Source organism: Trichoderma harzianum, assembly GCF_003025095.1.
Source record: "Trichoderma harzianum CBS 226.95 unplaced genomic scaffold M431scaffold_5, whole genome shotgun sequence".
Taxonomy (NCBI): Eukaryota; Fungi; Ascomycota; class Sordariomycetes; order Hypocreales; family Hypocreaceae; genus Trichoderma; species Trichoderma harzianum.
In genome coordinates, this window is record NW_020209253.1 from 2,344,655 (window position 1) to 2,357,489 (window position 12,835).

At 50.8% G+C, this 12,835-nt stretch overlaps 7 protein-coding genes across 7 annotated transcripts; 4 read left to right on the forward strand and 3 right to left on the reverse strand.

The window, feature by feature from the left end:
• Positions 1-499: 499 nt before the first annotated feature.
• Positions 500-1,517, forward strand: M431DRAFT_83989 (hypothetical protein; the record flags this gene model as incomplete). Its single annotated transcript, XM_024923377.1, has 3 exons — positions 500-938; positions 1,020-1,372; positions 1,467-1,517. The coding sequence occupies 3 exons, from the start codon at positions 500-502 to the stop codon at positions 1,515-1,517; spliced, it is 843 nt and encodes a 280-aa protein (XP_024775754.1).
• A 333-nt stretch (positions 1,518-1,850) lies between these two features.
• M431DRAFT_494510 (hypothetical protein) lies at positions 1,851-4,282 on the reverse strand (the record flags this gene model as incomplete). The annotated part of the gene is made up of 2 exons (XM_024917255.1): positions 1,851-4,188; positions 4,212-4,282. The coding sequence occupies 2 exons, from the start codon at positions 4,280-4,282 to the stop codon at positions 1,851-1,853; spliced, it is 2,409 nt and encodes an 802-aa protein (XP_024775755.1).
• Positions 4,283-5,020: 738 nt separating this feature from the next.
• Positions 5,021-5,917, reverse strand: M431DRAFT_82392 (hypothetical protein; the record flags this gene model as incomplete). Its single annotated transcript, XM_024923164.1, has 2 exons — positions 5,021-5,377; positions 5,489-5,917. 2 exons carry the CDS (start codon positions 5,915-5,917, stop codon positions 5,021-5,023), a joined length of 786 nt encoding a protein of 261 aa, XP_024775756.1.
• A 1,357-nt stretch (positions 5,918-7,274) lies between these two features.
• On the forward strand, positions 7,275-8,278 carry M431DRAFT_83091 (hypothetical protein; the record flags this gene model as incomplete). The annotated part of the gene is made up of 2 exons (XM_024923267.1): positions 7,275-7,326; positions 7,425-8,278. The coding sequence occupies 2 exons, from the start codon at positions 7,275-7,277 to the stop codon at positions 8,276-8,278; spliced, it is 906 nt and encodes a 301-aa protein (XP_024775757.1).
• A 481-nt stretch (positions 8,279-8,759) lies between these two features.
• Positions 8,760-9,669, forward strand: M431DRAFT_83894 (hypothetical protein; the record flags this gene model as incomplete). Its single annotated transcript, XM_024923365.1, has 2 exons — positions 8,760-9,132; positions 9,230-9,669. 2 exons carry the CDS (start codon positions 8,760-8,762, stop codon positions 9,667-9,669), a joined length of 813 nt encoding a protein of 270 aa, XP_024775758.1.
• A 190-nt stretch (positions 9,670-9,859) lies between these two features.
• On the reverse strand, positions 9,860-10,539 carry M431DRAFT_481536 (hypothetical protein; the record flags this gene model as incomplete). Its single annotated transcript, XM_024915964.1, has 2 exons — positions 9,860-10,434; positions 10,521-10,539. 2 exons carry the CDS (start codon positions 10,537-10,539, stop codon positions 9,860-9,862), a joined length of 594 nt encoding a protein of 197 aa, XP_024775759.1.
• A 1,006-nt stretch (positions 10,540-11,545) lies between these two features.
• M431DRAFT_84021 (hypothetical protein) lies at positions 11,546-12,277 on the forward strand (the record flags this gene model as incomplete). Its single annotated transcript, XM_024923382.1, has 1 exon — positions 11,546-12,277. One exon carries the CDS (start codon positions 11,546-11,548, stop codon positions 12,275-12,277), a length of 732 nt encoding a protein of 243 aa, XP_024775760.1.
• Positions 12,278-12,835: the final 558 nt, after the last annotated feature.

Below are 12,835 nucleotides of genomic sequence, written 5' to 3' on the forward strand. Positions count from 1 at the left end.
GTAGTAATTGTTTATTGCAAGCGATCGGGATGTGTGCCGACATGGGGCTGTTACTAGGTCTGCCTCGTTGATCGTGTCCATCTTGACTTCACACACAGGTTGCGTGAATGGGTGCATGTACATGCTCCTACGAATCCTTCAGGCTCACGATGAAGTCAAGCCCAATTTTAATTGCGGAGAAGCTCTCAACCCTGTCGACAGCCACGAAATCAAGCCGCTAGATGCCAAACAAATGAGGGGAATTACACGGCGTGGACGAGATTTGGTTAGCACACGTTGCGAACCAACGTTCAGTGAAGGAACTTTTTATAGCCAAAAAGCATTCCTGTTGCTATTATTGTAACAACTGCAGCGAATGTGACAAGAAAGCGGAAGGATTGAAGGCTGAAAATCCCGTACTTGTTGAATCGCTGCCCCCCTCCCGACGTGACCTCTCTTCATCCTCCTTTCGGAGGGTAGTATATCTCTCTCATTTGTCTTTAGCCATTGTCGCATAGAAATGGCCAAGAGGCAGACAATCCTCATCACTGGCTGCTCCGCCGACGGCATCGGTGCCGTCCTCGCCCTCACACTCGCAAAACAACAGCACCGTATCTTTGCGACTGCACGCGACACGTCCAAAATCCCCTTTGAGCTCAGAAGTCTCCCCAACGTGTCCGTAATAGCCCTCGATGTCTCATCCAAAGAGTCTGTTGCGGAGGCCGCAGAGGCAGTCGAGGAGGCGGGACACTGTCTGGACGTGTTGGTGAACAACGCAGGGTTCGGATACACGATGCCAATTCTGGACGTGGACATTGACAAGGCGCAAAACTTATATAATGCAAACGTCTGGGGGGTGGTGAGAACTGTTCAAGCATTTGGTCCGCAATTGATCAAAAGCAAAGGCCGAGTAGTTAACATGAGCTCCGTGGGCTCAGTAGTCAACACCCCGTGGATTGGTAAGTGTGATTTGATCCAATACAACTGTCATTGCGTTGTGTGGCGAGAATCACCGTGATTAACGCAGAAGCTTCTTACAGGAACTTATGCGTCCTCCAAAGCTGCTATCAACAGCATCTCCGAGACGCTTCGCTTGGAACTTTCCCCCTTTGGCGTGAGCGTCGTGACCATCTTGCTCGGCACCGTTGCTACGCCATTTCACGTCAATGAGCCGATTCCTGTGCTCCCCGAAACATCTTACTATGCCAAAATCCTCAAAACAATCACCAAGTGGGCTAAGAATGAGCTCGGTCCCAAAGGAGGGTCTACACAGGAGCTCGTCAATTCTATCGTGCCAGATATCGTGGCGAGTAATAGAAACGGAATAGTATGGAGAGGATCGTATAGTGGCATCATCCGGTTTGTGACAGGGTGGCTACCAGTATCGATACTTGTAAGCATATTCTTTTTTTTTATATATATATACCACCTTGAATGAGGTGAGTCGATCGAATCTGGCCGCATACTAATATGGTCTACTGCTTCAGGATATGATGATGTCTCAGGACCAAGGTTTGGATGAGCTTGCCAAGGTGTGAGCTAAGGTCTCACAAATGGTGAGAAGTGCCGTAAAAGTTGTGCAGCCGAATATCTGCAATTCTAATTATGAACTCTTGATGATGGGCATGAGCTTCTCATTCAAGCAGCTTCATGCAATTGCTATTTAGCAACAAGATGCTTAATTTATTTCCTAGAAATCGATACAAGGACGTTCAAAGAATGGAGTAAGAGAGTTCTAGTTCACCACAAGTTATAGGAATCATATCTCTTTGGGCTCTTTGTCATGGATATTATCCTCTAGCTAAATCAAGAATACTATACATTACAAGATCAAGTGTTTCGCAATGCTTGTTCTCCTTACAGTTAATATCTTACTGAATGACAATTGCACCTCTCCACTCCCTCACAGGAATCCTCCTCAGAAACTCCTCATTCGTAAAGCACTTATCCAAGTCAACCTCCGGAATTGTAAGCTGCAGCGTTCCAACTCTCTCCCACCTCGTCTCAAACGAATCAGACTCAACCCTCTGCAGCGTCAAAAACCTTGCCCGGCCATGCTCTGCACGGGGCCGTTGAGCAGCAAATATAAGCACGCTGATGAGTTCGCCTGTGTCGTGCTTTCGAGTCCAGTCCTCTTCTCTTATTGGAATGGACATGCTTACAAAGGCGAGCCTGCCAGCGATACGATACCATTTCTTATCCCACTCTTGTCGTTCGGCTTGGTAGCGGCGTGTTTCGCCTGCTCTGCCTGCTAGGCGTCTCCATTCCCAGCTTCCTTTGACTTCATGCCTTACCGAGTACTTCAATACTAGGGGGTTCCGTACTTCAAGCAGCGTAGGAACTTCGGCCTCTAGTACATCTGTAGAATACAAGTTCAGCAAGCATAAGCACACCGGCTCACATGGTGACCTTAGATAAAGATCTGCTGCCCATACCAAGTGGATCTGGAGTGGCTCTGCGGTGATCAGATCGCTCATAAAGACACTATGCTCGTCCGACGGTGGAGCGCGCCATGATACCGTGCCTTGCCATCCTGCCCATGTCCAGGATGGCAGGTGTGTTCTGCGAATACAGGACTCTGAAATGAACATTTGATGCTCTGTACCGCTGCGATGGTACCATGAGCAGACTGAGAGGGCGAATGTAATGTAAGAACCCGTGAGGTCGACTAAGATATCGTTTGTCCACATGGGAATGCCAAGATATATACAAAGTCTCTTGTCTCTGTACATGCCGGCGATACCAAGGAAAGCCTTGAGTGAATCTCCGCCATGACTTAGTTTTCTTGCCGAAAAAGCCCGGATATGGTCATTCAACGATCGTAGTTGTGAGCCAGTGGATGCTTCGTCTGGCACAGGAAATCTGTATTCCAGCCGATATTCATCTGTTTGTATAACGTCTCGTTGATGGCTGCCCATGTCCAAATCTCCACCAGACGTCTCACTCTTGAAGATTCCTCCCAAAATATAGTCCTCCATATGTTGTCCATTGGGTATTTGGGGCAAAATCTCTCTCCTGCGCGAATCTGTAGCACTCGTCACGGAGGTGTGATTTCTGTGAAGTAGCTCCAAAGGCATCTGGAGACTCTCATGTGCAGCCATGCAACGGCACTCCCAGTACATTTGATGGTCAGTAAATACTAGACGCCGGTTCGACAAGACGCCTTCCTGGTATGTCCATCCTCTCGTCCAATATTCGGATGCCAGAATCTCTTGACGGGGATCCTGGAGTGCAGACACTAAAAGACTCCCACTCTCTAATGGAATCTTGGGCTGACCTTTTCGAGGCGTCGATCGTACCCCGGGAAGACCATCGCTTGCTCCCGACCCAGAAGCTGATACAATAGTGAGCTCAGCATATTCGTAAATCGTAGTCATCCGGGATATGAGATAGTCCTTTTCCACAGCATCAGATTGGTTGATGCACAATCTATCAACCCACAAGTACCGCAATCCCAATTTACGAGATACCGTAACGGCATCAAGAACTGTTGCAGGCCAGTCAACCAAGTCTTCGGGCCGCTGACCCCATACATAGCTGAGTGCGGCATATTCAACACCCCAGGGCATTTCCACCACTACCGGCGGATCCTTCTCGCAGTCAATTACACGAAACCCTCGAGTAATGGTATCACCCTTGCTCGGTCGACTGCAGGAGCTTAAATGCCACTTTTGGCAGAACGAGAACCACTCCTGTGCAACAGCGAAATCGACTGCGTCACTGAGATGCCGTGCTTCTAATAAGACGGGAATATCCTCCCCGTTCTTATCAGGCTGCAAAAGATAGATTGGTCCAACTGCTGGAATGTCTTTATCCAGCCAATTCTCGCCATGACCTGACTGTGGTATAGACGGAACATCTGGCACGACGCCCATCCAGACCGTATCTCGCGTATTGTGCCAGGCTGGACTCTTCTTCAATCCGGAGAGGCCAAAAATCCAACTCTCGCTGCTGCAAAACCCAAGAAGCTTGTATTTTGCATGACGCTTATCCGGTTGGATTCTCATAGACCAAAAGAAGCGGCATAGAGGGCAAGTTGCTCTCGCCGATAAGCGACTCCCGAAGGAATGTGCAAAGAAAGCATCTCCGTAGAATAGAGGACCATCGTTGCGCCCGCCGTATATTTTTGAAGGTCGCTTGATTAGGCCTTTTCTAGCTCTTTTGAAGTCTTCAGCAGCTTTATGGAAGAGACCATCGATGTCGAGTTGTCTGCATTCTTCGCAGAGATTAACCGCTTGGCTTGTTTTCCGGCGTTTATGTCCATTTCTAGCGTCAAGCCTGCTCGATGAGCCGGTTTCGCCATCATCTGAGTTGTCGTCGCGCCGTCTTTTAGAATCCATAACTGCAAGTTGTACAATATTGAAAGTTAGACAGATAAATTAATCACAGGATCCTATTTCAAAACTAACGGAAATAAGAGGGACTCTCTCGTGCTTTTTATCGCAAAGCCTTGGCTGGGATCATATTGCGACGGTGGTGTGAGTGGTTCTCAGCAATAGCGCGGGAGGCTTATAAGGCATTCTGAGAGAGTCTGATGATGGCTTGCAGGGGTCTTGAGCACAGCCAGCGGCCATGGAAGAAGGCCATATGGATGCTTCTGCGGCGCGCGTAAATCGAATGAAGTTTTTTTTTGAAACGCATCAACAATAGAGTCGTTGCATATGAGAGGATACAAATGTGTAGCCTTGATGCAGAACTTGCGCTACTGCATACATGTAATCGCTGTAAAGCATTCGACTTTCGCATGGGCATATGCGTTATCGAAGATCCAGATACTGCCTTACAAACTGTCGATTTGATAATTTCAGCCTCGATCTAGGCAAGGCACGATCACGATGCAACAGGACCAACACCAATTCCTCAACATTCTGTTGGCTGGTATTGTGACAGCATATACATTATCACGCCATCATTCTGATACAGGGGCTTTAGGCAGATGCGCATTGCATCAAGAGGCAGCCAAATGAATTCTTATTGATCTTGCGGTAAAGATTATATGCCAATGCCATAATCGTGGCATCTTGTACATTTAGCGTAGCACTCAATTCTTTACAAACTCTTCTACAATCTCTTCTAATACCCTCGTCAAGTCGCCTGGCATCGACAAAAATGGGCTGTGCGAAGAGTCCAGAGACTTGGCCACCCACTCGACTTCCGATCGAGCAATTAAGTGTTCCTGAATGCCAATAGGAAGCGCCTTATCCTGAAGACAGCGAATGTAAGCGCGGCGGCCATCGTACGCCTTATCTTTCCACCCTACTGCCGAAGGGGCTGTCTTCAAAGCCAGTTCAGAGTGTGGCATCAGGGTCTCTGCAGCGCTGCTGGCTAATTCGGCTGAGCAATCATGATGGAAGGTTTCTGTTGGGTTAAACGTGTAGAGAAGACCTTCTGTTTCAGCCTGGCATCAAAGAAAGATGTATTGTTAGCACAAGAAAGGTAAAGCCATTCGAGTCTTGATCTGTCGAGAGGGAAGAAGATGAAGGCGGCGCAACAACAGTCTATTATTCACCTTGGTATCATCAATGTACTCCAACCACTTTCCACCCACCAGCTGAAGAATCCCCTCATCTTCTGCAGGTATAATAGCGGCCAGATATACAATACCAACGACACCCCCCTTTGACCCCTGTGCTTCTCTGGTCCTCTGGTCTAGACCCGGATTGGCGATAACTCCCGCTGCAACCAACCCGCCGTAAGAATGGGCGAGGATGATGACATCTTTTCCATTGTCGATCAGAGACGTGAGCAAAACTTTCACTCGATCTTCGTCGTCTTGGACAGAGACGCCTGCTGTGTTGAAACTGGGGAGCGAGAAGGCTTCAGCGGAATATCCTGCGGCTTCTAGCGATTCGATGAATGTGTCTAGGTTTGAGGCCGGGTACCATGCTCCGGGGATGATGAGAATGTGCGGCTTGAGAGGAGAAGGAACGTTTGCCATGATTGCTACACGTGGAATTCTGAAGAATTATGTCTTGTTTGTGCTGCTGTGTCCTTGCGGGAAAGAATCAGAAGACGAGTCTGAAGCTTCATGTTAGACATGACTTTGCTCTTTTTGATGAAACAAGCATGGGATTTATACAATTCCAGTGCCAGGCTTCTACGAAACAACCAAACCCCTACCGTCTCTTAGCAACTGTCTTTTTTCATATCCTAGCAGTGTATTCTATAGATGGAACCATGTAAGCCGCCGTTGGGGATTGTTTTTCCGAGATCCAAGCTATTAATGGGAAATTAGTTTCATGATGAGATGACTTATCAAGCATAGCGCGATTACTTGCTGGCTTGTTAAGTTGCGTTAAGCGTCACTACATACATATACACCATGTATTCATGCTGGCACTGTAGCATTCAACCAAGCACACCAGCTGGTATATGTATCCGGCACCTATCCGATATGGTTGCTATATGCCACCGGGTGCTGGCCGGGTGCTAATGGATAGGATTCAAGCGGGAGTTGACGGATAGATGCCGGATAAGTAACAAGTTGCACTAGACTACCGCCAAAAAAAAAGCAAATCATTAAACTGTTACGTATGGAGATCTCGCGACAGGAGTTAATATGTAAGCTTAAGGTTATCAGATCTCACCCACCTTTGCTAGATATCACCATGCAGATGGCAGCGTGGGATTAGAATAGATTGGATGAACCGAGATCTAACGAACGCCCGTTGATCAAGGTGGAAATGCTACTCACAAACTCTAAATCGACGTAGAGGGGAAACCCCTACAAAAGACGTCGAGGTATCATGAAGCAGAATGGTATATATGCGCTACCAATGCGGCAACTAGGGTAAGCCTATGTATCTATTATGAACCGAGCAGACAGCCGCTCCAATAATGGACAAGGGCTGAGAAGAGACAAAGTAAATTGGCTGCCTAGAAATCGATCGCTACCACTTTCTTCTTCTTGCTCTACTGCATCTTCATGGTGTATGCGCTTTGGAGAAGATAGACGCTGATTGGAGCGAACAGGATGGACGCCACCACGGACTATATATAACCATAACCCATCAATAACTGAGTTATTCCCACTAGTATTGCCAGACGAACAACTGATTTTCCCCTGACTATCCCACCGAGTTCCATGCGCTCCAATGACGACATGTGCAGCGGAGTATCTATGGAGAAACAAGACGGAGAAACATGCCGCGGGGCATATCTTGGTGGGGTTGTATGGACGGGAATATATTCGGCTGGGCAATAGACGGATGCCCGATGCCCGTTGAAATAGATGATCGAGAAGACTTTGTTCTTGAAATCATCATCTTTCATCAAATTCGCTCACAGTTACTGAAATGGCACGACCGTATGAAGGGAAGCTGGCCATCGTCACCGGTGCCTCGCGAGGTTGGTTCCCCCCGTCGATGCATGTAGCTTACACATAGGCCTTCCACTATGTGATGAGCTACATGTTCGCCACCGCCTACTAATTCACGGGACGATAGGTATTGGAGCGGCAACGGCCAGACGCCTTGCGGCCAAGGGCAGCAATGTCCTCATCACCTTTACCTCAGACTCGTCCAAAGAAATGACGCGGAAACTGGTCGAGGAGCTCACATCAACACACAAGATCCACAGCCACTCAGTTCAGACAGATCTCGCCCAGGCATCAACAGCAGCTCCCGTCATCGTCGAGGCCGCCCGGAGCTTGTTCCACAGCTACAACCCGAACGGCAAGTTCCAGATCGACATCCTCATCAACAACGCCGGCGTCTCATCGAACCAATTCATGAACGACCCCGAAAAGGGTCCCATCGTCGAGGCCGAGTTCACCCGCGTCTACGCAGTCAACGTCCTAGCACCGCTGCTCCTAACACAAGCAGTGGCACCTCACCTCCCCACAGACCGCTCCGGCCGCATCGTCAACGTCTCGAGCGTGTCGGCGTCCATCGGCTACCTAGGCCAGTCCGTCTACGCAGGCAGCAAAGGCGCCCTCGAGGTCATGACGCGCACGTGGGCGCGCGAGCTGGGCGAACGAGCAACGGTCAACTCCATCAACCCGGGCCCGGCCTGGGGCGACATGTACGCCGAGGCAGGCCCGACGTTCTGGAAGCGCAACCAGCCGTACGTGGACGCGGCGCCGCTGATGGCGTACGACGGCGAGGCTGAGGTGCTGCGGCAGGCGGGCGACGAGGCGGATAAGTTTGATAGGTTGGTGAGGGAGAGCATGGGTGGGAGGAGGCCGGGCTTTGTTGATGAGATTGCGGGCACGATTGACATGCTGTGCACGGCGGAGAGCGGGTGGACCACGGGGAGCGTGGTGTGCGCCAATGGCGGCATGCGGATGACGATTGCGTAGATTTACAGTAATGAAATGGAATACTTAAGAAATTCAGTGTTACTGACCTGCCGCATGCGAATTGGTGTTTGTTTTGAAAAGGGCCTTGATAGTCTCGATGCCGTGAGAGCGTGCGTCAATTGGTTGGGCTTGGTATACTCGTTTGTGCTACTTTGTGCCCCTCCATAGAACACTGCCCCGCCGCAACTAATTCGGTGACGCAGTTGGTTCATGATGCGCGTACCGTAGCTTAGATGTGATGAGCTCTGCCAAGCTGGCCTTGTGAATGACACGTGGATGTTGCTCGTCAATTCGCCGGCCACAGAGAATTAAATTGTTTCAGACTCTTCCATATGACACACAATTCAGCTACAAACATACCCCATTCACAGCTCAGCGCTTGATTTCGCAAACAGCCCTTCTTCACAACCACTCCCACTTACACCGATTCACCTACAACAGCAGCTCATACTCACACCCTCGCAATCCCTCAACAGCAAACATGTCCACCTCAACCCTCGACTTCCGCCTCCTCGTCACTGACAACGATTTCACCCCCGAAGTCGAGTCCCAGCTCGCCGACCTCCTCGACGGCGCCATAAACGGCACCGCAAGCGCTCAAGTCACAGCAGACGGCATCGACAAGCTGTGCCCCCGAAACGAAGATGCAGAGAGCTTCCTCTGGTCGCTGTGGACGCTCCTCGCCGACACTTCCAAGCGCATCCCCCTCGACGACCCGCGACTCCAGCACCTCGTCGAGATCCTCAAGGCGCTCAACGCCAAGCAGACCGGCAGCGTCGAGATCTGGGGTTCGCAGCACGAGCTGTGGGCCGACATGCCGCTCTTTGGCGCCGTCATGAGAGAGGAGTGGAACGGTGAGTTTACACAGTTTTTATGCTAATAATTAACGAATGACATACATATATACAATACAACTACAAATTTGCTGATTACGTTTTGGTTTTCCTTCAGCCTCCCCTGAATTCGACAATAAACCTGACCAAGCCACCAAAATCGCCCAGTGGCTCTCCATCAACTCCTTCGCCGCCCGCCTCCTCGGCGCTTCCGTCTCGTCTTGGACGAATTTTGCCATATGGGAGCTTCGCGACGGGCTGGAAGAGCGGCTTTCCACTGATGAGGCCAGAGATACGCACTTGATCACTGCATCTGAGTGGATCACCCAGGCTGGCCAGGTGCTGTACGACGAGACAAAGAACAGTATCGAGCTTGATTCACAAGATAAACAAGCTCTAAGTCCGGGCTCTCTGATTGAGGGAACCAAATCGGGACTCAATGAGGAGAGATGGAGCTTTTGGAAGCAGAGGCTGGAAGAGCTGAGCGCAGACGCAAGCGCCGAGGCCAAGAAGAGGGCGGAGAAGGCGTTGGAAGTGATCAAGAATCTGGAGGCATAAACCATCTCGAGACGAAAACACTCGACATGCATAAATCTTTCTTCCTTTTTTTCGCATGGGCCAAATGTGGCAACCCATAAATATTCGCTTTCTATATCATGAGCAGCCATGGCTTCATATATCCATCCCTTTCAAAATGAAAAGTCCAACAGAAACTCCAATACGCCCAACTCTCCCATGCTCAACATCATTACGCATACATCATATCACCATCCTCCTCTTCGTCATCTTCCACAATGGGAACCTCCTTCTTTCTTCCCATCTCCTCACGACACATAGGACAAGTTCCCTTACTCCGCAGCCACGGCCCAACGCACTCGAGATCGAACCTATGCTTTCCCTTACACGGCAGCTCCACAACAAGGCAGTACTCGTCCTCCAGATAAGGCACCTTGCAGATGGCGCAGTCCTCCTCCTTGTCCAGCTTCTTCCTGTTGACGCGATCCAGCATATCGACAAACTCCTGGCTAGCACCCTGTAGCCGGGTGGGCGGGTCGTGAATGTCCTCCTCGAGCGAGTTGACGAGGTCCTCGAGAAACGAGCGGTTGTCCGTCGTCGGCGCCGTCGTGAGCAGCGTCTGCATCTGGCTCTGCAGCAGGCGGAAGAGCGCGGCGGTGTCGACGGGCGTGGGCGTTGCGTGCGGGTTGTTGTGCGGATTTTGTGTGGTCGTGGGCTCGTCTAGCTGGTTGAGGAGGGAGAAGAAGGAGGCCATGTCGACGCGGCGGCCGGCGCGGCGAGACTCGGAGAATTTGACATTGTGTTCGACTGGAAGAGGGTGTTGCGTGGTGTTGTTAGCAAAGGGCGTGTGCTTCAGATCTAGAGTTGCAATGGATTTGGTTGATTGGACTTACGTTCGTATTGAGTGGCCATGATAGGCAGAGTTTGGGTGTGTAAGTGTTTTCTGCGTGATGCGAAGCTATGCGAGTCGGTGCAACAGTAATACTCGGTTCACAATCAGGCTGCGCGCATATGATGGATGTGACGATGGCGGACTTTTGATGGGAATCGGAAAGCTTCAGCCCTCGCAGGCAGAGAAGCTGTCGCAAGCCCACTTGCGCCTAGCAGTGATGGAGGGGCAATGTCCGGCAGTAGGGCAGTTGGAGGGGCATCGATGGCGCCTAGCGAATGCGAATAGGCAGCCCACGTCCTGGAGGGTCCGCTATAGCCTAGGTAGCTCGGCTGTAGCTCAGCCCTGGAGGTTGAAATTGAATTGAGCACGCTCTTCACAGCACATGTAAGCTCATGCAGTTCCCAAACAGGACATCAATCAATTCGACCAGCATTTGATCATAAGCACCAGACGGGGCACAGCGGCGTAATTGTCCCGATACCTCCACCAGTTGCATCGATCCAATTGATGCCTCGAGCGTCAACCCAAAAATCACGTCACGGAACATCCCGCCCCGTCAGAAGGTTAATACGATTCATTCGATGCCCTAGAACCAAGCAGGCAAATGGTAATAGGCAACCAGCACTTTTCAATTAGTAGTACCTGGGAGTACCTCCAAAAGTCCGCTCCTATCCGCTCTGTCCGCCGTATCACATGGTAGCCGTTCCGTTGGTTCTTGATTAGATGTTGCCATTCTCGCCTGCGGGCGGAAATCACAGACAGACATGGGCCCAATCATTCCAAAAGCTCGGGCGTTTCGGGCCGCATTTGTTATTAACTCCATTCCATCATTCGCATATTATAAGGCACGAAGGCATAAGGTATATACTATATATGATGGGTACCCAAGCTGCTTGCTGCCCTCTCTCCCCATCTAGCTCCTCCTACCTACTCCGTATAGCTCCCACATAGCTTTCCATCTCTGCTTCTCCAGACCTTTTTCTACACAACACATCGCCATCACCATCGACAATTCAAAAAAGAACAATGGCTGCTCCCAACTCCGCCGCCGTCTTTGGCTCGACCGGCCTCGTAGGCTCCTTCATCCTCTCCAACCTCCTCGCCTCCGGCCCCTTCAGGCCCGTCCACACCGTCGGCCGCCGCGCCCCCAAGGCCGAGTCTCCCAACCTCAACTCCATCATCGACGCCGACGTCAACAAGTGGCCCGCCGCCCTGACGGCCATCTCGCCCGCTCCCCACGTCGCCTTCTCCGCCATCGGCACGACCCGCGCGGCCGCCGGCGGCATCGAGAACCAGTGGAAGATTGACCACGACCTCAACGTCGAGGTGGCCCGGGCCGCCAAGCAGGCCGGCGTCAAGACCTTTGTCTTCATCTCCAGCGTTGGATCTGATGGCATCCTGGCGAGCACGTCGCCCTACAGCAAGATGAAGAAGGGCGTCGAGACCACGGTCAAGGAGCTCGAGTTCGACCACGGCATCATCGTGCGCCCCGGGCTTATTATGGGCGAGCGCGAGCAGAAGCGCCTCGTCGAGGGCCTGGCCATGACGTTTGCGCGTGGCTTGGGATTCCTGGGGCTAAAGGACAGCTTTGCGCAGGATGCCGAGGTGATTGCGCGGGCGGCGATTCGAGCCACGCAGCTGGCCGACGAGGGCAAGGCGCCCAGCAAGTTCTGGATCCTCGGCCAGAGCGACATCATCAGGCTTGGCCGAACCGAGTGGGAGGCCAGCAAGGAAGAGGCCAAGGAGGAGGCTCAGTGAACGGCGAGACTTCTATTTCCAACATATCACGGAGAGCCGCACTGTATTGCAGCTTCTCTCAAGAATCAAGACCCATCCGCTCCCTCTTTTTTCCCCCTTCTCTCTTCATTTTCCTTCGACGCTCTTTAACAGGCAGAGCTGACAGGGAGCCATTGTTGGGCTCCAAAATTGTCGGAATTGGAATTGCAATACCCCAGTGCTCAGATCAATTGCGCATTTGTTAGGAACCAGGGATCAACAGAATGATACACACAATGATGATAGCAGATTACATATAATTTGCAAGGCAGGCGTTTGACGCCCCGGAATTGCTGGGGCCATTGGTCAGCAACAGACGGCTTACGGCTTACATGTAGTTTTCAAATTGCATTCAAATGATACCTCCAACCATTTTTTTTTTAAAACAGAATGATGTAAAGGCTCTTATCTTGCTATTGATTAATCCATGATCCCCCCCTTCAGAGATTGAAAAAAGAGTCATAAATCACAACTTCTCTCCAGCAACACTATTTTGAATCCTACAACAATACAAAACCCGCTTACCCGTGTCCGGACTTG